This window comes from Diabrotica virgifera, chromosome 2, assembly GCF_917563875.1.
Source record: "Diabrotica virgifera virgifera chromosome 2, PGI_DIABVI_V3a".
In the NCBI taxonomy this organism is placed as follows: domain Eukaryota; kingdom Metazoa; phylum Arthropoda; class Insecta; order Coleoptera; family Chrysomelidae; genus Diabrotica; species Diabrotica virgifera.
This window is the reverse complement of record NC_065444.1, coordinates 33,985,401-34,012,919: the sequence shown is the minus strand read 5'-3', so window position 1 is coordinate 34,012,919 and position 27,519 is coordinate 33,985,401. Positions and strand designations below refer to the sequence as shown.

Sequence of the window (27,519 nt, the reverse complement as noted above, 5' to 3'; positions counted from 1 at the left end):
ATTGTAGAATTGAATATTTCAAATATGAAATAAATAATGCCGGCAAATAAACAGGAAGGATTGAATATAATCCAATTTTTACCAAAACATGCCAAGGTGGTCAAAAAAAGTGTTCGGATTCAAAATGGCTGACACCAATCATTAAAGATCCAGAAAGGTGCCCAATAAGACTATATAAAAAAATCATGGAGAAGCGTGGTAAAAATATTACCAGCGATAGATTTTTCCTTACCCCAAATCCATACTGGCAAACAGGTAATGGAATATGGTATAAAAATACTCCCATTGGACCAAATGAAATGGCTAAATGGTTGAAGAACTCTGCAAAAAAATGCGGATTGGACACACAAAACCGAAAAATAACAAATCATTCAAGCCGATCCAGTGTAGTATCTCATCTTGTTAAGGCAGGAATTTAAGAACAGGAGGCAATAAAAATAACTGGACATGCCACAGCTTCTTCGTTAAAACCTTATTTACAAGTTAATGAAGAACATCATAAAAAAATTATTAATAAACTTAGAACAACTACTACAACTGAGTGCATTGCCAGTACATCAACTGCGATTGTAATTAATGATACTGAAAGTGACGACAGATTATACGTTACGAACGACATTGGAAAATCTCATATTAGTTATAAAAATTGTGTTTTTAATAATTGTTCATTTTCGATTAAAACAGTTTTTTATGTATTAACAATATAATAAATAAATTGGTTCATTTTTAAATCATAAAATAATTTATCTATAACCTACTTAAGACATTGATCCTAGTTGTCTTAAAATTATTTCACAGATGCCCGTATTTACTAATAATACATATTGGTTCACAAAATAATCTTTTCAAATACCACTCGTCCTCTAAATTTTGCTTGATAAATTTTTTCGTTTTCATACTTAAACTTCTTTATTTAGGGTAAAATCACTCAAACAAACCGAAATGATTTTATCCGTGATTTTATCATTCGGTTTGTTTTCGTAATTTTACCAAATAAAGAAGTTTTCGTGAAAAAAAAAATTATCTATAAAATTTGGAGGACTCGTGGTCCTTTGATTATTTTTTAATGATTTTAATTTCAATCATGTAGTATGATTTTTCATCGCGTGTTTAATTCTGTCAAATCAGATTATTATTACATCGGTAATTTTCTACTGTACAAAATTACAGTGGGAATTTTTTTAAGTAGATTGTTTCTGTTTAATTGCAACCAGTTAGTTTTGACCACTGTCACATTTAAAAAAAATATTCATAATAAACTTTGAGTTCTGCATCTAATGTCAAATTGTCACAAGGAGAACACAAATCGGCAAATTTAAGCACTCGAATTCACTTCATGAATAAAACTGTATTTATAAATAATTTTAACTAATATTTTATTAATATCTTCGTCTAAATATTTGCTAAAATGTGCTGTTCACTTTGACAAGTTGAAAAATGTCTGTAACATTAATTGGGATCAATGCCACTGACTGATTTTATACAAAGACTAAAATTTGATATCCAAGTATTAAAAAATAACCTTACGACTTACGAATATCACACTACGGTAAGAATAAATAAGAAAATAATGATCCACTGTTTCTCAAACTTGTTGTCATTGGGCAATAGCCACCAGACAATAAGTTTTAGAACAATTGTCGCATTATTCTCAATTTATTCTCACTCTCTTGTGATATTAATGCCGATAATTTTTGATAATATCCCGTGGTCAAGAATTACGTCAGATGCCCTTCGTTACTACACAAAAATGAACATAAGCAAAAAACAAAACAGGTTTAGCAAATACTCAGGTGAAGATATCAATAAAATATTAGTTAAAATGATTTAAAAAGACAGTTTTATCCATGAAATAATCTCAGCGAATTACACTAGAATACAAAGAACATGACTCAGTAGGAAAGATCCTTCATCAAGAGATACCTATAAAGCTGGGACTTCTCCAAATGGACCATCTCCCATATTACCAATTCTTATTCAATCAAGTTACTTAACATAAAGAATAAATTGTAAATAACCTTATACCTATGCAAAGATTCACCAGATGCACTTTCTATAGACGCCCTTTTACATCCTCGACGATAGGAGAGATTAAACAATATGCTGCTGAGTTTAAGTAATCGAAGAAATAAAAAATATAAGATGAGCATTTCAAGTCAATGAAGTCAATTATTATGAAAAAGAAGATAAGGTAGTGTCAAAATGACACTTTAAAAAAATTCTTAGTAAAAATGACTCTAATTTCAGGCCAAATTCTCAAAATTATCAGTAATGTACGGCAACAATTTTATTGCAGATACAGCTCTCGAGCAACTAAAAAATCTAAGAAAGCAAGTGATAGATTTTCACAATATCTTATTTTAAAAGCATGTATAAAAGACTATCCCCAAATTCTAGAAAGTATGCACCAGTATTACTATAATTTTGAACCTACGTGTTATTCTATAGGTGAGTAAAAACGAGTTTCAAAACACTTTTTAATAAAACCACTATGAAAATAAATTTCATTCATTCATTTACTCAGCATATCTGACTATATTTTCTCTCTTTAATTCTTGTTCAATTTCGACATTTGTTTTCATTCTTATTTTTCCCTCTGTTGTTATTTTGTGGCCCAGTATTGTTCTCGTTATCTGTCTTTCAAAATTTCAGAAGGCTAAATTCCTCTTTCTTGCTAATCGTTGTTGTTTCCATTTCATATGTAACAACAGGTCTTATATAGCTTCATCGTTCTCTTTTACTTAGTCTTGTTTCTCCGCAGATTTCTATTTATTCCATATGTTTTTTTGCCTTTTATAATTCTTTCCTCTATTATCTCTTTTCCGGTTTTCCCAATTGTTACTCCCAAGTAGCTAAAGATGGATGCAGTTTCTTTATCGTTCTGTGCTATTGATATTTCTGAGTTGCGATGTCGACCATAGTCGTGTATTTTCTTTTGTGTTGGTTTATCTCTAGCTCTATTAACTTCGCTTCCTTATCTAATTTTTCAACTGCTTTTATCAAGAAAATACTTTTCAAGAATCGAGAGAAAACAACAGAGAGATGCAGCTAATATTCATAGATTTCAAAAGTGCTTTTAATCCAACCAATCGGACGAAAATAATGGAGGAGCTAGGGAATCTTGGAATCCTAGAAAAATTAAGATATATGCTAACAGTGAGCCTAAAAAACACCACAAAGATCAGTTTCAACGGAACAACTTCTAAGGAGATCAATGTAAACAAAGGCATGAATCATTGGAGAATCGCTGGAATTGGCGACAGGAAGCTCATGTCCGACACAACTGAAGAAATCAGGGAATGTGTATGTTTAACTTTATACTCAGAAGGCTGAATGATGATGATGATGATGATAATGATAATGATGATAAAGGACTGTAGCACCGTGATGATGCTACAGCCAATATTTATGTATTAAACATCTGTTGCTCATTTATTTTTTTTATGATTTCGATTTTTAAATTTTACCTTATCTAATATTACTGTTAAATTATTTACTCACGGGCAAAAATATTGCATATTTATCTTCAATCGTTATTATCTGTTTATCTTTTATCTTTGAAATGCTAAGTATTTTTTTATTTACCTATTTATATATTTACCTTATTTATTTACTTGATGTATTTTACTTTATTAGAGATAAAAAATGGTTAAACGTAGCCCTTATAACCGAATATGCAATAATGCTACAAATTAATAAACATTGCATAGTATATAAAGTGTGCTTTGGCGACTTGACAATTCTTGTTTTGTGGAAATTTCAGTTAGAATATGTTAGTTGGAGGGTTTTATTTTTCGATTCTGCAGTTTTATTGCTGATATGCCACATTTAAGCGAGTTAGTGTGTGCTAGAATTGTTACTTTAAGAAATGAGGGTTACAGACAAGAAGATATTGCGCGGATAGAGAATATTCATCAGCCGACTCTTTCTCGTCTAGTAAAGCGATACAATGAGACTGGAGAATACAAGCGTCCGTCGCCCTGGTCAAGGACGAAAAAGATGTACAACTCCAAGAGATGACCAATATTGAAGACTTCTTCTTCTTCTTGTAGTGCCTATCCGTTTCGGATGTTGGCGACCATCATGGCAATCTGTACTTTGCACACTGCTGCTCTGAAAAGATTTGTAGTGGTTGTGTTGAACCACGTACGTAGATTTTTCAGCCACGAAATCCTTCGCCTTCCTGGTCCTCGCTTTCCCTCTACTTTTACCTGTAAGACCAGTTGCAGCAGTCCATATCTTTCACTGTTACTCATGATGTGACAGAGGTATTCGATTTTGGCTGTTTTTATTTTGATTAACAGCGCTTTTTCTTTTTGCATTCTCAGCAAAACACCCTCATTAGTAATGTGGTCGGTATAAGATATCTTCAGGATTCGGCGATAAAGCCACATCTCAAAAGCCTCAATTTTCTTGCAGGTGGCGTCTGTGAAAGTCCACGACTCAACTCCGTACAACAGTATAGGGAAGATATAACATCGTAGTAATCTGACTTTTATGGGTATCGACAAATCATGACATTTGAACAACTTTGCCATTTTTTTAAATGCAGATCTTGCTTTCTCTATCCTACATTTGATTTCTATAGAATGGTCCCAAGGTAGGTATATGTCTTTACTCTTTCTATTTGTTAACCATTTACACTGATTCGTCCAAATTTCTGTTTGTTCTTAGAGATAATCATACATTTTGTTTTCTTAGTGTTTAGTGAAAGTCCGTATCTCTGACTGACCTCCGCGATTCTGTTCATTAAGTCCTGTAGGGCTTCAGAACTGTCAGCGAATACCACAGTGTCGTCTGCGTATCTTATGTTATTGATACATTCTCCGTTAATTCTAATTCCGGCTTCAACATCATCCACTGCTTCTTGAAAGATTTCCTCAGATTTCCAGTAGATGTTAAACAGCAGGGGGGATAGTATACATCCCTGACGGACCCCACGTTTGATTTTGATATCGTCGGATTCTCCTGCCTCTGTCCGGATAGAGGATGTTTGATTCCAGTAGAGATTGCTGATAATCCTTAAATCACAGTTTTTAATTCCAATATTGGTTAGCTCCATCAGCTTGTCGTGCTTTACTGTATCGAACGCTTTATGGTAATCAATGAAACATGCATAAATATCGCAATTTACGTCTCTACATCGTTGAAATAGCACTTGTATACTAAATAGAGCCTCTCTTGTACCCACTGCATTTCGAAAACCAAACTGTGTTCGGCTGATTTTTTTTAAGACTTCAATCTTTGCGAAATCGTACCCAGCTCCCCATCTCAAATATGAACTACTGATTACAAGACAAGTTAATGTAAATGTCAAAACTGTGACTAGAAGACTAGAAGACTTAACGAGGTTGATTTGAATCCAAAATGGCTTGATAGAGTTCCACTTCTTCTGCCACGGCATAAAACTCAAAGGTTGCACTGTGCAAAAGCCCACGTTAACTGGAATGAACATCAATTGGAAAGAGTTCTTTTCACAGATGAAACGGGGGCACAATTATCGAAGCCAGATGGACGTGATCGAGTATACAGAAGGTCTGGGGAACGTTTCGCCGAATGTAATCTTGTACAAAATATTAGCTTTGGTGGCGGTTTCATAATGCTATGTGGTGGCATTAGTTGAGAAAGTCGTACGGAGCTTATTGAGGTGAATATTCGAATGAATGCTGACTGGTACATACGAAACATCCTTGAAGATGCATGTTTTCCTTATGCCGGCTTCATTGGGTATGATAACTAAAGACCGGATTATATGTTTTTTGCATATCGAAAACCATCAAAGATACAATCAAACGCTTCAGGATGTGGACGAATTATGATAATTAAAGGCGTTTGACACTAATTTAATTTTACATATTTAGAATATTTTCGGTTTTTTAACATATTTTGATGGTTTGAACATATTTTCGACCGTTTGACATATTTTGGCATATTTTTAACATATTTTGGCATATTTTTAACATATTTTGGCATATTTTGACATATTTTTGGCTGTAAACAGCTTGACACAGTTAACCATGTAACAATGGTTAGGTTTTTAAATGATGCATTCATGAACTTTTTCCTTCCCGACATTGTTCCAGCTAACAAAATCTTGCTTATGGTTTCCGATGCTGCGTCATACATGGTCAAATCTTGCCAACAACTAAAAGTTTTATATCCCAATTTAATTCATGTGACGTGTTTGGCGCATGGTTTAGACTTTTAGACAGAGTGGCGGAAGAAATTCGAAATTCATTTCCTACATTTAATAGTTTAATTAGTAACGTGAAGAAAATATTTTTAAAATCGCCTTTAAGGATTCAGATATATAAAGAAAAATTTCCAAATACTCCTTTGCCACCGGAGCCTATAATCACAAGTTGGGGAACATATTTAAAAGCTGCCTGTTTTTATGCGGAACATTTTCTCCCCATAAAAGAACTAATTTTATGTTTTGAAGAAACAAATATTGGTGCGATTTTAAAATGCAAATCAATTTTAGAAAACAGAATCGTTTCCACTACAAGAGTCCCTTAATTTAATTCAGAAATTTAAGGAAAACGCTGAAGAAGTTTCTGGAAAAATTGGACAATCAATAAATAAAAAATGGATTGAAACTTTACAGAAAAATAGTGATTTAAAATTATTATTACAGGAAGCAAACCAAATTATTTGTGACGATTTTGATGTCACTACCAATTTAAATGCGGAGATTGTTAAAGTTATAAAATTTGCATCAATCACATCAGTTGATGTTAAACAAAGATTTTCAACATACAAATTACTACTAACGGATAGGCGACATAATTTTACTATTGAAAATATTTTAAAAAATTGTGAATTGTTTTTATAAGAAGGAATAAAATGTAGAAACGTAAGTAATAGTAATAGGTACTAGATAGGTATACATTCGTATATTTAGGTAAATTTTGTCAATATATGTACTTACCGTTATTTAATAAAACTTTTATACATTTTTTAATGCACATTTTCTTCTTAATTTAAAATATTTTTCACATATTCCACATATTTGGAACATATTTTAAACTTTTAGGGAATATTTTCAACATATTTTACTCATATTTCAGACATATATATGCACATATTTCAGTCAAAACAGGAACATATAATCCGGTCTTTAATGATAACTTTGTGCTAATGCATGATAATGCCCGTGCAGATACCGTAGGAACAATCATACATACAATACCTTAAGGATGTTGGGGTAGAGGCTCTATACTGGCCACCAAAAAGCCCTGATGCAAATTCCATAGAACATATATGGAACATCCTAAAAAGACGTATACGAGCACGAAATCCAGCTCCAAACTCAATTGCAGAATTAAGAATTGCTGCACAGGAAGAATGGAATCGACTTCCACAAGAAATTATCCAAGATATTCTGCGGAGCATGCCTAGAAGGATGCAGGCAATCATTAGAGCTAGAGGAGGAAAAACTAGATACTAAATTGTTACAATGTTGCCGTAAAAATTGTTCTATTGTCTTTATTGTTACTCTCTCTAATTAAATGTTATATGCAAAATCAGACTATGTATTTAATTTTCTCTACAATCTAGTCGTGTCTATACAATATGCAAGTTGCTTGACAATAAATAAACGTAGCATAATCCAGCTCATCTTATTTAGCAATAAAAAGTAAAAAACAATTTAAAAGGAAAAAGATATACTTCAAAAACCAAATATGCAATATTTTTGTCTATACTTGTGTATATATATACATTTTTAAGTTTCATATAAATATGTATTTCCTTTTTGTCGGACTTAATTATTCTTTTGTGTGAAGGTTTACATCAAAACTCAATAATGGATCAAATAGCAATGCAGAAGATGGCCGAAGGAATGACACTTGTTGCCAGGTGTAAATATGATGGACACATAGTAGGAGCAGCTATCAACGAATCATCGAATCCTTGGGATCCCGATTTAAAAGAAAAATTGGCATGCCATATTAACTGTCCACAAATGAAGCATTGGCTTCTTTTTCAAGTAAATATATTTCAATTAATGTTTTTTAATAAATTCATTAGAGCTCTATATTATGTTGTTTTCAAAATAAACAACATCTTTGCTTCCATTCATTTCACTCCCCTATTCTCCAATAACGTGTGTCTGTCTTGTTCCTCTTCTTTTATTGTTTTTTAATATTTTTGCTTCCCGCACTCTTTTGATTTGTATGGCATTTTTCATCTGGTGTAAATGACCCCACCAACTTAGCTATCTTTGTTCTAGAATAATTTAGTGGCCGTTTGGCAAAAGCTGATATGTCCACTTTCGATATTTTTCAGAAGAGCAAATTCAAATGTCCACGACGTCCATAAAATCACAGTTATAGAAATATCATATTTGGATTTGAGTTTAATGTTTATACAGCTATTTACGTGAGTTGACATATAAGAAAAAACTTTAATTTTATGGCCATCGTGGAAATTTGAATTTGCTCTCGTGAAAAGTACATCTGCTTTTGGCAAACGACCAGTGAATTGTATTTTAATTTCGTTCCTTATATCCCTGTTTCGTATTATATCCATTTTTGTAACACCTTTAAGGGCCAAACAGACGGGCCACTCTGCAGCGCTAGTTTGTGGATCCACAGAGTGGCTGAAACAGGCGATATTCTAGCGCCGGCGACTACGCTGCGAAGTGGATCGTTTGGAAGGGTGCGGCGTTTAATGTAATGGGTAAGAAAAAACAGTAAGTTTAATCAAATGATTAAAAACTTGCCGGCTGTTTTTTAAAAAAAGCATTGTCGTCAAAATTAGTGTTTGTAATATCCATAGTTTTAAATATTTTATAAAATTTCAACGCTTTTGAAAAAATGCCACTAAACTCCATAAATGGAATTAAGAAGACCCAGACAAAAACAGCTATATCACAGAAAGATGCACATAAAAAATCAACCAGTACATCTGGTATCCTACAGGCGTAAATAGTTTGATACAACCTGGCCACTGAGTGAAAGTGAAAAACATGTTAGCTTGCAACCCCCTTTTAACTGATATCTTATCGTTTTGTTTTCAACAGCAAACAATGAAATCTTTTTTGACCTAGGATGGGGCCCCACTATTTAACATAAATAAACAAACAAGATTGTGAGTACATATTAGTTTTGTTCAGTTCAAATGCATCCAATGTATAATAAAATCGAAGGAAGTGAAAGAAATATATTAAATGTAATATAATATTAAGTATAATAAAATGTAAATATAAATAGAGAAAACATTGCTTATGGGATTTATTATTTTCTATAGGGCTACCTTCTTTAAAATCAGAAACAAATAATTCAAAGATGACGTCTCACGCTTTTCCTTTTAATGCCCTAAAAATATGCTCTCGGGTTCTTGTATCACATATATCCGGTCTGTTTTGCACTTCCATCAAAAACCGTTCCGAATTGAAATTCATTTTAGGTGCATACCCTATAAATTCTCGTAAACATCTGCGGCAGCTACAAAAGTGGTCCGTCTGAATGGCGTTTGCCACTAGTGGACGCCACTAGCAGTGAGGCTCGGCGACTGTGGCTGGCCACAGTCGCTCGTCTGGGGTGCGAAGTCCACTTCACATAAGAACCCACGGTAAGACCCAAACCAGACGGGCCACTCTGCAGCGCTACTCTGTGGATCCACAAAGCAGCTTCCGATGGTTTACCGTAGGTTCTTATGTGAAGTGGACGTCGCATCCCAGACGAGCGACTGTGGCTAGCCACAGTCGCTGAGCCTCACTGCTAGTGGCGTCCACTAGTGGCAAACCCCATTCAGACGGACCACTTTTATAGCTGCCGCAAACGTTTACGAGAATTTATAGGGTGAGCGCCTAAAATGAATTTCGATTCGGAACGGTTTTTGATTAAAGTGCAAAACAGACCGGATATATGTGATACAAGAACCCGAGGGCATATTTATGTGACATTAAAAGGAAAAGCGTGGGACGTCATATTTGAATTATTTGTTTCTGATTTTAAAGAAGGTAGTCCTATCGAAAAGAATAAATCCCATAAGTAATGTTTTCTTTATTTTTATTTACATTTTATTATACATTGGATGCATTTGAACTGAACAAAACAAATACTTACAATCTTGTTTGTTTACTTATGTTAAATAGTGGGGTCCCGTCCTAGATCAAAAAAGGTTTTATTGTTTGTTGTTGAAAACAAAACGATAAGATATCAGTTAAAAGGGGGTTGCAAGCTAACATGTTTTTCACTTCCACTCAGTTGTCAGGTGTATCAAACTATTTTACGCCTGTAGGATACCAGATGTACTGGTTGATTTTTTCTGTGATATAGCTGTTTTTGTCTGGTTCTTCTTTATTCCATTTATGGATTTTATTGATATTTTTCAAAAGCGTGGAAATTTTATAAAATATTTAAAACTATGGACATTATAAACACTGATTTTGACGAACACACTTTTTTAAAAAAATATTAGCCAGCAAGTTTTTAATTGTTTGTTTAAACTTACTGTTTTTTCTCACCCATTACATTAAATGCCGCAGCCTTCCAAACGATCCGCTTCGCCGGCGCTAGAAAATCGCCTGTCTCAGCCACTCTGTGGATCCACAGAGTAGCGCTGCAGAGTGGCCCATCTGGTTTGGGCCTAAGTCTTCTTAAAAACCTCATCTCTATAGCCTGTATAATTGCTGTTTTGCCGTTCCGTTAGTACCCATGATTCGTTGCCAAAACTGCTTTGAAAACATTAATTCTTATATTCCGTGATCTTTCTTTTTTGTATAAGTATACATTTTTTGTTTATTGTATATTAGAGTTGTAGCGTTTTCTGCACTCTGCTATTGATTGCTAAGTATGTAAAAGTTTCAACGTTTTTTATTTTGTTTCATTAATTTCTGCACTATGATGTTCTCTTGTTTCTCCTATCTGCATGACTTTTGTTTTGTTGATATTTATCGTTATTCTGTTTTCAATCAGTACCTATTTTCCTATTTCCAGATAAGTCTGAAATTCTTTTTCAGTTTTTACAATTAGCACCAAATCATCAGCAAATACCTCTTTCGAGATTTCTCCTTTCTATAGATTTCTATATGATAAATTCGGCCTTTCAGTCCTTCTTGTGCAGTTCTTAATAATTTAGTATATACACTCACCGGTACAAAATTCCGCCACCCAAAATTTTTGATTAAGTTTGACAATTTATATTATTTGTACTCCGATTTTCAAGATTCCTGCATCAGTTTGTAGGTACATGTATTGATATCGTTTGGTATTATTCCGGTAACAAAAAAATTTTGCTTGCATGGCACTATACAGGGGTGAATGGAAGCGCTGTATTTTCTCCTAACTTTAAAAAATTCTGTGAAAAAATGGAATAGCTGATTTTCTTTCATAGTCCTATCATATTATCCCGGAGGCATCACTAAAATTTTGTTTCTTGAATTATCCGAATATCTTTTTTCTTGTAAGGGCTGTACAATTTTGTACAAATAAAAACACTGATTGACTCATAACATAGAGGTTGGATTGATAAGATTAGAATGGCCAGCATGCAGCCCAGATCGCAATCCTATTGGACATTTATGGGATAAATTAAAAAAAGCTATTCGCCATCATCCTAGCCCTCCAGAAAATTTGGTACAGTTATGCTTTGGTAGAGGAATATCGGGCTATTCCCCAGACAAGGATAGCACATATTTTTTCGATGCTAAACAGATTGCGAGCAGTCGTTGCTGCAAGAGGTGGACATACCCGCTATTGAATTGTTTTGTTTTGTTGTTAATTTTATTTTGTTTTGTTAATTTTAGTGCGTTTGATATATTTATTAAATAAATCTTCAAAGCAGTGTTTATATTGACAGCTCTTACAAGAAAAGAGATATTCGGATAATTCAAAAAGCAAAACCTTAGTGATACCTCCAGGATAATACAAAAGAAGTATGAAACAAAATCAGCCCCCCAATTTTTCCACAGAACTTTTTAAAATTATGAGAAAAAACAACACTTTCATTCACCCCCGTAAATGCCATCTATGCAAAAAATTTTTGTTACCGGAATATAATAAAAAACGACATCAATACACGTACCTACAAACTGATGCAAGAGTCTTGAAAATCGGAGTACAAATAATAAAGTTATAGATATAGATTTTCAAACTTAATCAAAAATTTTGGGTGGCGGAATTTTTTGCCGGTGAGTATAGATATTAGAAGTATTGTTGGACTAAGTGTTTAGTCCTGTCGCCAGGGGGGGGGGGTACAACGGCCTCCTTAATTCAGATGGACTTACCCAATTTTTTTTATGTATTTTGACCCGTAGAACACGAATTTTTTGGGTAACAGTTGATCCGGATGTCGATAAGATTGTTATAAAAAAAGAACTTGAGGAATTGCATAACAGCGATTTCTCGCAAAACAAAACTTTTTTTGGGTCATTTTAGGCAAAAAATGTACTTACAAGTTTTTTCGTAGGTTGCACAGTTTTCGAGATAAACGCGGTTGAACTTAAAAAAAGTCGAAAAATTGCAATTTTTCAACCCGAATAACTTTTGATTAAAAGGAAAATAGCAATTCTGCTGATCGTGTTTGAAAGTTCAAGTCAGATTATATCGGTTTTGATTATTTGCATTGCTAAAAATTTATTTTTTTATTGTTAATCAAAGCTATAAACACATAGTGTTTGAGTGATGTTTTCAATGATTTCCCCTTTTAAAATCGAACGAGTAGGTAGAGTATGTACAAGTGCAAGCGAGGGTATTTCTACGTAGCATGCGTTAAAACGCATGTATTTCCACGGGAAACACTATGTGTTTATAGCTTAATTTAACAATAAAAAAATCAATTTTTAGCAATGCAAGTAATCAAAACCGATATAATTTGGCTTGAGCTTTCAAATACGTTAAGCAGAATTGCTATTTTCTTTTTTAATCAAAAGTTATTCGGGTTCAAAAATTGCAATTTTTCGATTTTTTGAAAGTTTAACCGCGTTTATGTCGAAAACTGTGCATCCTACGAAAAAACTTGTAAAAACATTTATTGCTTAGAATGACCCAAAAAATACAAAAAAATGTTTTGTTTTTCGAAAAACCGCTGTTATGTGATTCCTCAAGTTCTTTGTTTATAACAATTTTATCGACATCCGGATCGACTGTTACCCAAAAAATTCGTGTTCTACGGGTCAAAATACATAAAAAAAAACTTGGGTAAGTCCATCTGAATTAAGGAGGCCGTTGTACCCCCACTGGCGACAAGACTAGTTCCCCCTGACTTAAACTTTAATTTATTGTAAACATATCTGATGTTAAATTGTTAGTAATCATTGTTAGTAACTTGCTCATTCTTTTTTATCTTAGTTTTCCCATGGTTCCTGACGTTCCTGTCTTGGTACTTTACCGAAGGCTCTTTCTAGGTCAAGAAATGCAATGTAAATTTTCTTTTTCTCTTTCAGAGCTTTTTGTGTTATTTGTTTTAAAGTAAATATAAACTTTTTCCATACCCCTACCACGTCTAAATTTACTTTGTGCATCCTCTAATATGTGTTGTGTCATTAGTATTAATCTTTTGTTTATTATTTTTTCTTAAGAGTTTCATAGCATAGCATAGTACATACAGTAGGAAAAATGAAAGAATACCCATGAACGATCACATCAATCACTTATTTTGTATTTGCTATCTTTTTCTATAACAAACGTTTGTTATTTATAGAAAAAGAGAGCCAATACAAAATAAGTGATTGATGTGATCGGCCATGGGTATTCTTTTTTTTTTCCGACTGTAGTAACACTAATCCTCGATAGTTATTATATTCTCTCCTATCTCTTTTTTAGTTTATTTTGTATATATTTACTCTTGTGACATTTTCCAATTTTCCGGAATATCTTAATTTTTCCATATTTTATTCAATATTCTTAGTAATATTTGTCTTTCCACTCCAGGAGCTTTTCCACATTTCAACGTTTTTATTGCTTCTTCTAGATCTTCCTAGTTCGTTGAGTTTTCTCTGTTACCTTCCAATACATTATTTTATTTTTCATTAATGTAGTCTTGGCTTATATCCTATAATATTTCCCCAAAATGTTGTTTTAATCTTTTAACTATTTGTTTTGTTTCCATTATTAATTATTCGTTTTTATCTCTAGTGCTGTAGTTAGCACGTCTAGCAACCTAACTTCCCAAAAAAGAAATTACTAACGTCACTAGATAGTTGTGTCTCAGATTAGACACATATATACAAGGAAACTTTTTAAACTGAGCTGCTCATGTTTTGTTGGGTCAATATCCAAATGCAGTATGCGGCAAAATAAACAGTACTGAAATGGATGTTGAAATGTTTATGATTATTTATATATCTAGTATAAACAATATAGCCTTGCAAACATTATTCACGAGGACGTACGTTCCCGATAAAACATATGTCAAAGATTCCCTCTAGCCAGTGGCGGATCTACGGATAAGGAATATGAGGAAATTTCCCCCCTAACAAGGTCCACAATTGAAGAAAAAAGATTGTTCAAACATAAAAATATATTAGCTGACATGAAACCGAAACCACAGAAAGAAAACTCAACCCAATAAACACGCTAGTTGGGAAAATTAAGGGAACAATGCCTATAGTCTGGGCAGATTATCGGAGATTAGCCCATTTTTGGGAGAAGTTATTTACCAGAAATTTTATTGCTGAAATCGAATCTTATGATTTTATATATTAATAATATAGGTATGCAAAGTCCGCAGATAGTGTGCTACTTTTTTTATAAACAAAATGGCAGCCTAAAATCGTATTTTTTTTCAATTTTTGCTCTATAACTCCACTTTACACCAAAAATACTCAAGTAAAAATTAACCATATTAAATTCTGCATAGAAACGTGTTTTTCCCGATTTACTTCGACGAAAATTTTTTCCGGAAAATGCATGTTTTTCCAACAAAATCTTTAATTTTGAACTAAAATTTTAGATTAGTAATTGTTTATCAATAAATAAATAACTTGGTAATATAAAAGCTCTTTTCGGATAGATTATAATTCCAGAAGCCAGTGGAAATTTAGTAAACAGTTTAGCAACAATTAAATTGTTAATTAAAAATTTACGGTCGCTATAATAACCACAATAATTATGATACATAAGAATAACTATGATTTTTGTATAAAAAGACACTGTACCTATCTAATATACTTTACTGAATTAAAATTGGACTATTCAAGCGGCCTCAGAAATATTTTAAAATTATAAATAATTTTTTGGCTTAAAAACAAATACAATATCTCGGGAAATGTTAAACTAAATTAAATAATGCAAACGGTATTGGAAAAAAAGCAACAGGACGCTTCTTCTAAAAGAAAAACCATTTAATTGTTATAAGTGGTTCCTGAGATACAATGGATCAAAGTTTACCGGCATTTACGGCAAAGATGTAAACAATAGGATCATAAATTTCGAACCATCACCTTTTTGTTTTTGCCCTCTTTCTCCACACCAGTTTTCATATCTGGAAAATACTCACAACATATATTATTATAATAAAAACTATCGATATTACGAGTAAAAATTGACAAAAATAGCAAAATTCCAATCAAAAATTAGGTTGGAGAAAATGTAATCTCAAAGTTCAAAATCGGTATTCGTTAAAAAAATGCATTTTCTCGGCTTCCCATGGAGCAATTTTCTTCATTGTTTTTTTGTTTCCCAAGTAACTCGAGTAGAGCCATCTAACTAACGCATTAGTAGCTAAGCATTAGGTTGCTTTTGTTTTTTTATAATAAATTAATTTTTTTATTATAACAAAATTTTTTTATTTGTTTAAATAGAGATTGTTTAAATCATTATACAGTTTTCAAATGAGAATATTTATGTTTTTAACGTTAAAAGGTAAACTTGAAGTAAGTTTATCTAAAAAAAGTCTACAACTGGAAAAAATATGTAGTTTTCTTTTCTTATAAATAAATTAATCTATTAAAACAAAACAAAAGCAACTTTGACATTTAATAATGCGTTCGTTAGATGGCTCTATTCGAGTTACTTGGGAACAAAAAAGAATGAAGAAAATTGTTCGAGAAAATGCATTTTTTTAACGTATACCGATTTTGAACTTTGAGATTACATTTTCTCCAACCTAATTTTTGATTGGAATTTTGCTATTTTTGGCAATTTTTACTCGTAATATCGATAGTTTTTATTATAATAATATATGTTATGAGCATTTTAAAAATATTAAAATTGGTGTGGAGAAAGTGGACAAAAATAAAAAGGTGGTAGTTTGAAATTTATGATCCTATTATTTATATCTTTGCCGTAAATGCCGGTCAACTTTGACAGGTTGTATCTCAGGAACCACTCATCACATTAAACGATTTTTCTTTCAAAAGAAGCGTCCTGCCGTTTTTTTCCAATACCGTTTTCATAATTAAATTTAATTTAATATTTCTCGAGATATTTTATTTGTTTATAAGCCAAAAATTGTTTATAATTTTAAAATATTCCTTAGGCCGCTTAAATAGTCCAATTTCAATTCTGTAACATATATTAGATAGGTACATTGTCTTTTTATACAAAAATCATAGTTATTCTTATGTATCATAATTATTGTGGTTATTATAGCGACCGTAAATTTTTAATTAACAATTCAATTGTTGCTGAATTTTTTATTTAATTTTCATCGGCTTCTGGAATTTTAATTAATACGAAAGGGCTTTTATATTACTAAGTTATTTATTTATTGATAAACAATTACATATCTAAAATTTTAGTTGAAAATTAAAGATTTTGTTGGAAAAATCCGTATTTTCCGGCGAAAATTTTCGTCAAAGTTAATCAGGAAAAACAAGTCTCTATGCAGAATTTAATTACGGTGAATTTTTATTTTGGTGTTTTTGGTGTAAAGTTAAAATTTTTGGAGTTACAGACCAAACATTGAAAGAAACACGATTTTCGGGCGCCATTTTGTTTATAAAAAAAGTAGCACACTATCTGCGGACTTTGCATACCTATATTATTAATATATACAATACAATCATAAGGTTCGATTCCAGCAATAAAATTGCTGGTAAATAACTTTTTTCACCTACCTCTACCGAAAGTATACTTTTCCGGACCTGATTGTAGGGAGCAAAGTTGTACTTTTCCTCCCTAGAGAGGAAAATATTTTTCCTCCCTAGGGAGGAAAAGTAAAAGTGACGTCATGGTATTTCATTCATGAAATATAACTTATTGACGCCCTGTACAATATCTATTTTCTATTACGTAATTATCTATACATTTTAACGTTTATTTAAAAACACTCTGTATTTTGCAGAATGGTAAAAAACAGTAAATTGTTATTCTGATTTAACAATGTTTACATTAATAATTTGACTATATTTGACAGTTGACAGTTATATTGTACCTACTTGTTAGTTTTAGTTCTAATAAATTTTGTTGGTTAGTTACATAAATAAATTAAGTAAAAATGAAAAAATGACTTGTTATTTGAGGAAGGTGGAAAAACCATATGTATAACATGGGAGTAAAGTTCCTTTTCCTCCCTTGTTATACAAATAGCTATTCCTTGTATTTTGCTAATTAGCGCAGAGTACTATAAGTTATTATTTATGTCTTGTATGTAATCTGAGCTTATCTTTTTTATGTCTTTTGGTTGGTTTTTCATTGGAAGTTCCCCCTAAAGCAAATTTCTCCTCCCAAGGCAAATGTCTAGATCCGCCACTGCCTTTGGCACAAAAAAATCTTTAATTCTAATCCGCAAGTATGAAATGGCAGAAGGTGGTTCTGTCTGACTCCTTCAGAATTTCCCATATGCACGCATCTGGTGGCGTTAGTCCTGGTGAGTGACAACTCCCAAAATAATCGCGCAGTATTGGAAGAGACTCCCTGGCAGTGTGACAGGTTGTCGCGTCCTGCTGAAATCAATGTTGATTGTAAGCTTGGACCATTTTCGTGACCTTTTCCATATGACCGAAAGTAGTACTCCACCATAAAAAATTTTTCTGCAAAAAAATGCAAAACGACTTTCACATATAGTCCTGTCGCCAGTGGGGGTACAACAGCCTCCTTAATTCAGATGGACTTACCCAAGTTTTTTTTAAGTATTTTGACCCGTAGAACACGAATTTTTTGGGTAACAGTCGATAAGATTGTTTATAAACAAAGAACTTGAGGAATCACATAACAGCGATTTTTCGCAACACAAAGCATTTTTTTGTATTTTTTGGGTCATTCTAAGCGAAAAATGTTTTTACATGTTTTTTAGTAGGATGCATAGTTTTCGATATAAACGCGGTTGAACTTTCAAAAAATCTAAAAATGTCAATTTTTGAAACCGAATAACTTTTGATTGAAAAATAAAATAGCAATTCTGCTTACCGCATTTGAAAGAGCACGTCAAATTCTATCGGTTTTGATTACTTCCATTCCTAAAAATTATTTTTTTTTTATTGTTAAACAAAGCTATAAACACATAGTGATTGAATGGTGTTTTCAATGCATTTCTCATTTGAAATCGAACGAGTAGGCGCGCATACAGACAATTTCTACGTAGATTACGTACATTAAAACGCATGCATTGGGCACGGGAAACACTATGTGTGTATGGCTTTGTTTAACAAATTAAAACTTAATTTCTAGCAATGCAAATAATTAAAAGCGATAGAATTTGACTTGAACTTTTAAATGCAGTAAGCAGAATTGCTATTTTATTTTTGAGTCAAAAGTTATTCGGGTTCAAAAATTGCACTTTTTCGATTTTTTGAAAGTTCAAACGCGTTTATCTCGAAAACTATGCATCCTACGAAAAAACTTGTAAAACTATTTTTTGCTGAAAATCACCCAAAAAAGACAAAAAATGTTTTGTTTTGCGAAACATCGCTGTTATGTAATTCCTCAAGTTCTTTGTTTATAACAACCTAATCGACATCCGGATCAACTGTTACCCAAAAAATTCGTGTTCTACGGGTCAAAATACATAAAAAACTTAGGTAAGTCCATCTGAATTAAGGAGGCCGTTGTACCCCCTGGCGACAGGACTAATACGTTATAACGACGCGACGCCGACGTTCGGAAACAACTCAGAACGTTGCGGCGCCTGACACATACAGGGTGTTTGGTAAAGAATGGGCCATAGCTTAAGCGGAGATTCCTAAAGTTAAAATAGGTCGATTTAAGGTAACTTACCTTAGTACAAAAGTTGATAATAACCGAAATACAGGGTGTCAAAATTAAACTTTTATTTTAATTATTTTTGAATATTTCCTGACAGGCATGGGACAACAACACGAAATTTGATAAGTGGTACTGATACTATAAACCCTACTAAATTATGTTAATCAAACGTTTCTGGCTACTACCAGAGACGTACGACGAGGGAACGTGAATGGTTAAGCCTTCCCAAATTCTACGCAACTAGCGAATGCTATATTAGTGCAATTTTTTGATTCTCCAATACTTTCTATGTAAATAACATACTCCTCATTCGTAACGATAAAGCCATTAGTTTTTGGAGATATTTGAAGCTAAAAACGAAGGAGCATAAATACATTAACTTTAACATAACTACATAACTTCAAATATCTTGAAAACTAATGACTTTATCGTTACGAATGAAGAGTATATTATTTGCATAGAAAGTATTGGAAAATCTAAAAATTATGCTAAAACAGCAGTTTCATCAGTGGCGTAGAATTTGAGAAGGGTCAATCATTCACTTTCCCCTGTCGTACGCCTCTGGTTCTAGTCAGAAACGATTATTTAACATATTTTAGTAGGGTGTACTGTGCCTACACTTTCTGCAAATTATGACACGAACATGTCAAACTATTTTAAATATTTTTTTTCATATAATTTATTCTTTATTTAAAACTTTAAGAACTATATGTGCCCGGTACTATAAAACTATTTGACATATCCTTATGATACTTTTTATAAAGTGCAGGTACTGCGCACCCTACTAAATTATGTTAAATAATCGTTTCTGATTATTACCAGAGGTGTACGACAGGGGAAAGTGAATGATTGACCCTTCCCAAATTCTACGCCAATGATGAAACTGCTATTTTAGCATAATTTTTAGATTCTCCAATACTTTCTATGTAAATAATATACTCCTCATTTGTAACGATAAAGTCATTAGTTTTCGAGATATTTTAAGTTAAAAATTAAAAGGCACACTTATTTTGATTAATGTATTTATGCTCTTTCGTTTTTAGCTTCAAATATCTCGAAAACTAATGGCTTTATCGTTACGAAAGAAGAGTATGTTATTTACATAGAAAGTATTGGAGATTCAAAAAATTGCACTAAAATAGAAATTCCGCCTGTGGCATAGAATTTAGGAGGGGTGAACCATTCACGTTCCCTGGTAGTACACCTCTGGTAGTAGCCAGAAACCTTTGTTTAACATAATTTGTAGGGTGTACAATACTAGCACCCCTTAACTAATTTCGTGTTGTTTCGTCCTATGCCTGTCAGGAAATATTCAAAAATAAATAAAATAAAAGTTTAACTTTGACACCCTGTATTTCGGTTATTATCAACTTTTGTGCTAATTTTGTACTAATATAAAGTCATCATCATCATCATCCAGCCTTCTGCATCCAAAGTTGAACATAGGCCTCCCCTAATTTCTTCCAATTTTGTCGGTCTTGGGCTTTCTGCAACCAATTCCCAGCAATCCTTTTTACGTCGTCTGTCCATCGTGTAGGTGGTCTACCTCTAATTCTTCTGTCTTCTCTTGGTCTCCACACTGTAATTCTTTGGGTGCAACTCCCGTCCTTCATTCTGGCTACATGGCCCGCCCAATTCCACTTCAGCCATGCTACTCGCTCTATGACATCTGTGACGCCTGTCCTTCTTCTGATTTCTTCGTTTCTGACCCTGTCTCTGAGAGTCAGTCCAAGTAGTGACCGTTCCATTCTTCTTTGGGCCACTCTAAGTTTCGTTGCTGTAGCCTGGGTTAACGATAATGTTTCAGCGCCGTAAGTCATGACTGGAAGCACACATTGGTTGAACGTCTTCCTTTTCAAATAATTTGGCAAGCTGCTCTTGAAAATGTCTGATAGAGCTTCATATGCGGCCCATGCTAAGGTAATCCTTCTCTGTAATTCAGCAGTTTGATTGTCCCTGGCAATTTGGATTTCATGCCCTAAGTATTTATATTTATGGACCAATGCTATTTCGTTGACGTCGACTTTTGGATTTTCGCTTGGTACCAGGTTTGTCATGTATTGTGTCTTTCCAAAATTTACGTTTAAACCAACTTTTTTACAGGCGGCATCTAACTCAGTAAGCATAGTTCTAATCTCTTTTAAGTTGTCTGTTATAAGAACTATGTCGTCTGCGAATCGTAGGTGGGAGAGCCTTTCACCGTCGACATTTATTCCTTTGGCGTCCCACTCCAATTGTTTGAAAGCATGTTCAAGGACTGCCGTAAAGAGTTTGGGAGATAACGTATCTCCCTGTCTAATTCCTCTTTTGATTTTTATAAATTTGGTATCTTTGTGTAGTCGGACGGCCATGGTTGCATTATTGTATATGTTCGCTATCAGCTTGGAGTACCGATAATCTATACGACTTTCCTCCAATGCTCTCATTATGCTGTTAATTTCAATCGTATCAAATGCTTTGCGAAAGTCTACGAAAGCCAGGACTAATGGTCGGTTGTATTCGATAGATTTTTCTATAATTCCTTTTATGCAGTGTAGGTGGTCGTTAGTACCAAAGTTTTTCCTAAAACCCGCCTGTTCTCTAGATTGGTAAAAATCCAATTTTGTTTCCAGTCTATTTGTTATTATTCTTGTGAATAACTTGTAGAGGTGGTCTAATAGGCTTATGGGCCGGTAATTTTCGAGGTCTGTTGGATCGCCCTTTTTGTGTAATAAGATGGTAAGTGCACTGTGCCATCTTGTAGGTGTTTCACTTTGGTGCAGGCATAAGTTGAACACTTCCTTTATGTTGTTTAAAAGTCTGTCTCCTCCAATCTTTACGGCTTCTATAACGATATTGTCTTCTCCCGGAGCTTTATTTCTTTTCATTTTTCTCAATGCGTTCCTGATTTCGTCTGTTGATATATCAGGCATCAATTCCGATCCTTGGTTGACTAACCTTTTTCCTGAATCTTCTAGTGACTCATCATGGTTTTGTTGGCTGTTGTACAGTTCTGTATATAAGTCTTCTACTACCTTTAATAATTCATCTCTGTTGATGATGATATTTCCATCTCTATCCTTTAATTTGGTTATTTCTTTTTTGCCATTTGTTAATTTTCTTCTTAGAACTTTGAGGCTCTTGTTATCTTCAATTGTTTGTTGAATTTGTTCGTTTTTATATTTTCGGTTGTCCGTCCTAATAGATTTTTGTATTCTTTTACTTATCTCTCTAAGTTCGTGGTGTTCTTTATTTCTATTACTTTGCATTTTTCTCCGCTCTTCCATTAATGCTTGTGTTTGGGGGCTTACTCTTTTGTTATGTGATGTCTTTTGGCAGTGTATCTTCTGGCTTTCTTCTATAGCTTGTATTATAATGTCATTAAGGGTGTTAACATTTAGGTCTGTATTCCTGTCGCTTTCGAGAATGCTGTTGATATGTTCTTCAAATGCATTTATATTTTTAGGCTCGGTCCAGGTAGTTGTGGACTTCTTTTTGATCATGCGGTATCTCTCTTTCCCAAGGTCTATTTCTATAGAGGCTTTTACCATTCTGTGGTCGCTACCTGTTGAAAACTGGTTTAGAACTGTAACGTCTTTAAAGATTTGCTTCTTGTCGGTGATTATAAAATCGATCTCGTTTCTAGTTTTTCCATTTGGGCTCTGCCACGTCCATCTACGATGTTCTTTTTTGTAGAAGAAGCTGTTCATTTGAAATAGGTTTTTCTCCAGCAGTAAACTAAGTAAAGTTTCACCGCGTTCGTTTCTATCTCCCAAACCAAATTTTCCCAGTGATGTTTCTGTATCGTCTGCCTTTCTCCCCATTTTAGCATTAAAGTCACCGCATATTATGGTATAGTGTGTTGTTGTATCATTTAAGGCTAGAACAATATCATCGTAGAATTCCTCTACTTCGTAGTCTGCATGGCCACTTGTTGGGGCATATACCTGTACGATTTTTAAGGCATACCGTTCATTTAGTTTTAAGGTTAAAGAAGCTACTCTAGTAGAGAAACTTTTTACTGATATGATGTTGCTTTCATGCTTTCTATGTACAAAGAAGCCAACGCCTCCCGTTGTTTCAGTTTCACTACTGACCTGATAAAATAAATTACCTGATTTCAGCTTTTTCAGGCTTTCTCCTCTCTGTTTTACCTCGCTGACGCCTATCACATCCCATTTAATTTTCGACATTTCTGCTTCCATCTCTATGATTCGTTCTTCAGTTGCCAGGGATCTAGCATTATATGTAGCGACGTTGAGTTTTAAGGGTTTTCTAGGTTTGGTATATTTATTTGTCATAACCTTGTCCCCCCCAGAATCCGAGTTCGTGGGACAGATTATCAGTTTAGTGCGAGATTCTGGAAGTTTTTTCCTACTCGCCTGGAGTACTTCACTTTTAGACAATGACATTTTCATTTTGTTTTAGGGGGTATTTGGCGTGATTTAAGGTAACTTAGCTTAAATCGACCTATTTTAACCCCAGGAATCTAAGGTTTAGCTATGGCCCATTCTTTACCAAACACCCTGTAAATTTGAAGCATACGAATTTCAGTACTGTTTATTTTGCCGCATACCGTAATTTTCCCAAAAAATATTTATTACTTACAATCTTTTATGAACTTTTAGTTTTTTAGGCACATCTACAAAGATTTCCGAAACTTTGGAACTGTATGCATGTACAAAAGATATTTGAGATGACCTACATTTTCGTTAAGAGAGAGATCGAACATCCTGAATTTTTAATGAGAATGATGGAGGAATCTCGGTCCTTGGCTGCAGATTGTGGTTTTAAAGCTGTAAGAGTAAACGCAAGTACGTTTAAAATCTCCGAGATTTGCAAAAAAATGAAAATGATACGTCAAGCGGAGCTTCCTTATTGTTCTTATTTAAGCAAAAAAATGGAGCCGATATTTAAACCACCGTATCCAAACGAATCTGTTAAAGTGTATATTGATAATAGCCCTCAAAAGAATGCACGTCTATTTAAATCTAATTAATCATTGTATACTGTTTTAATCAAATTTGAAAATAAAAAAATTAACTTTTTTTGTTTTGGCTCTAGGATTAGTCCATGCATCCTGAAACGAAGTCAGATTTAAGGCTATTTTTTTTAATTTTTAGTGTAAGATTATCTGAGTCTGACCAATTGGTCTTGACCAGTTATCAAGACCTGCGAGCGGCAGGCACCCCCAAAATGACATGGTACTAACCACATTGTGCTTAATGGCTTATTTTGCATCCTTTATGTTTTTGATGGTGTTGAAAACGAAAATGAGGTTTGAATAATAAGTGGGGGAACATCGTCAAAAACAAAAATTTTACTCTAAAAATAAAAAAAAATCACGATTTTTTGCGTTTAACACGCTAAAACTTTGTTGTGTTTTAATACTTTTTTCTGAAATTTTTACATATTTCTCACCTTTTATAAAGACTATGTGACCTGTTGGAAAAATATTTCGTTGGAATTTTTCCGCGCTGGACAGGTGAGATGTGAATTTAAAATTTTAGAATTTCCCCTTATTCTTTTGCTCCAGCATCCGCTTATCTTGCATTTTTAGAAGCCACGAAGGTGTAACCAAAAAATGGTCCCAATAAGGTTTTTAATTTAATATTATTTTATATTTTAATAAATTGAAAACTTTGACTTGTATCTTAAAATTATTAATCAGTATCTTTTATTTTAAGAGTGTAGGAGCAAATAAACTGCTCGTCAAAAGTTAGGGATATAGAAAATTATGCTCATTTTTAGTGATGCGAGTCGAGAATATTTCCAAGCGAATATTCGCGAACATTGGAAAGTTTCCGAGAATATTCGCCTATAAAAAATGGAAATATTCTCCTGACCGCGAATATTCCCGGAAACTTTCAATGGAAAATTCTCGAGAATATTTCCTAGAATTTTCAAGAAGGTTTCCGAGAACTTTCCATAATATTTCCGAGAACTCTTGAGAATATTTCCAAGAGCCTTTTGGACATAAGATTCAGTGACGTAATTTGAATTTACATGGAAGTAGCGCTATTTAGTTCACATGGTCGGCGAACCTATACCACTGCCAAGCCCAGTGGAACAATGTTTTGATCATTACCTTCATTATTTTTATACTAAAAATGCCTAAACTATACTAAAATCACAATAAAGATGCACTAGAAATAAACAAACTAAGACACGTTTAATGTTAAGAGGAGTACTCCCGAATCATGATTTACAATATATAAACTTTGCAAATCATGATTTGGGATTTACAATGTACATAAATATTGTAAATCTTGATTTCCCAAATCATCAATTTCCCAACAATCTTCCAAATCATCAAAGTCCTCCTCAAACATTCAATGTGTCTTTGTTTGTTTATTTCTAGTGAATTTTTATTGTGATTGTAGTATAGGTATAATGCATGGTAATATTTCAAAAGAAAAATAATAAATAAAAAGAAAAAATTCAAAACTACAAAACTTAGATCATTAAAATTTCTTGTAAAAACTAGACGGGGTTCAATCGTTAATTGTATATATAACATTATTGCGTCTAAAAGTGCTTTACCGATACTTATGGTCGTAGAGGGAGAAAATTTAAAATTTTCACGGACTTTTAAACAGACCTGTCTGGATGATGAAATATTTTCGATAAAGTTGCAAAAAGTAGCAGTTGTTCGAACACCAATTTTAAAGTGGATTAGGTACTTTATTAGAAGGCAATATGTTTAAAATATCCCAGGTTGTCGATGCATTTAAGGATACAGAAAATATTTTTATCTAGGATATTCCATTACTTCCAATCAGTAAGTCTGAGGAAAAGGAATACTTATCTAAATTAGAAAAAAAAAATGGCAGTGAAGCCTGTGCACTATGCTGCAAACTTACTGATTCTTCTTTAACAGGACAAAGCCTCACTGGTGAAGAGCATATTAGCTATGCAGTGTGCATTTTAATATTTTTTTTAAATAAAATAACTTTTTTATTTTTAAATTCTAATGACTAATAAAAAATATTCAGAGTATTTTTTTAATTAAGTTAAATAAATTTTTAGTATTTTAACAGATTTTCTCTGTAGTCGTAATACCACAAAAATAAGTAAAGCTAACTACTGATTTTTATAATTTATTATAATCATTTTAATAAAAATGCAATATTTCCATAACTTTCCGAAAATTTTCAATATTCCCGGAAAGTTTCCCGAAACTTTCCGGGGTTTGAATCTTCCCGGAAATTTTACATCACTACTTATTTTCATAGTTGATTTTTTCGTGAACAGATTAACGGATTTCGCTGTTTTTTTTAGTATTTTAGATTTATTTTTCTTTAATATTTACACATTTGTGCAAAGGTTCACTCAAACTCCTTTTTTGTACTTATACCAGGTGGAACAAAAGGAATGTGTTTCTTATGTTAAGTTTGTGACACCCTGTAGGGAAGACGAGGTACAAATGTTAGTATACATCGGAATTCTAGTGTAGTCTTATGTTTTGGAATATTTTGTTTTTTGAATGTCCCTGATATCTTTAGAAATAAAGAAGATAGGCTGTTTTACTGTTTAACGTGTTATAACTGAACCAAAACTAAAATAACAATAAAAATTAGCAGTTAACAAAACTTTAAAAACAGAAGCGTAGATAAGATAAACAATTCTTATCGACACCAATAAAAGTTGTTTATCGGCCAGGTAAGCGGTATGCACACAGCAACATAAGAGAGACGAGATTGTTTAATGGCGGCTCTGTGATGTTTTGGGGTAGAATTTTCTTGAAAATAAGTACGGATTTGGTGTATTCGTGGAGGCTCTTTAAATAGCGAGAGGTATATTATACAGATTTTTTTCTTTAAACACTCTGTTTCTTTAGTATTATATGTAGGAAATAATTTCATCTTAGTGGTATGATAGGACATAATCTCCTCACGTATTGCATGTCATCAGTTAAAGCACATATTAAACAGTAAAACCTTCTAGTGTTGTTATTACTTTTAATAATGTTAAAACTTTTGTTATTAAAGATATCAGAGAAATTAAAAAAAAATACTCACGAAATACCTTTTCACCTTTGTGCCTTTTCCTCCCTACAAGGTGTCTCAAACTTTTGTTTCGGTTAAAGCACATGTTAATTACAAAACCGTCTATTTTCTTTGTTTCTAAAGATATCAGGTATATTCAAAAAACAAAATGTTTACAAAACGTAAGACTACAATACGATTCTCATGTATACTCACATTTATACCTCGTCTTCTTTACAGGGCGTCTCAAACTTAACATAAGAAAAACATTTATTTTCTTCCACCTGATATAAGCTCAAAAGACAAGTTTGAGTAATCCTTTGCACAACTGTGCAAATACTAAAGAAAAATCTAAAATAATAAAAAAATCAGTGGAATCCGTTAATTAGTTCACGAAAAAATCGACAATGAAAACGAGCATAATTTTCTATATCCCTAACTTTTGACGAGCAATTTAT

At 33.0% G+C, this 27,519-nt stretch overlaps 1 protein-coding gene across 2 annotated transcripts; it reads left to right on the top strand.

Annotated features, from left to right (window-relative positions):
• The first annotated feature begins 2,202 nt into the window (after positions 1-2,202).
• LOC114335502 (uncharacterized) lies at positions 2,203-24,121 on the top strand. Of its 2 annotated transcripts, none has more exons than XM_028285748.1 (3): positions 2,203-2,448; positions 7,788-7,990; positions 23,710-24,121. In XM_028285748.1, exons 1-3 carry the CDS (start codon positions 2,232-2,234, stop codon positions 24,070-24,072), a joined length of 783 nt encoding a protein of 260 aa, XP_028141549.1. In that variant the 5' UTR covers positions 2,203-2,231; the 3' UTR covers positions 24,073-24,121. The 2 variants fall into 2 exon arrangements, with proteins under 2 accessions (XP_028141549.1, XP_028141550.1); XM_028285749.1 differs by having other exon boundaries at positions 23,702-23,852.
• The last annotated feature ends 3,398 nt before the right edge of the window (positions 24,122-27,519 follow it).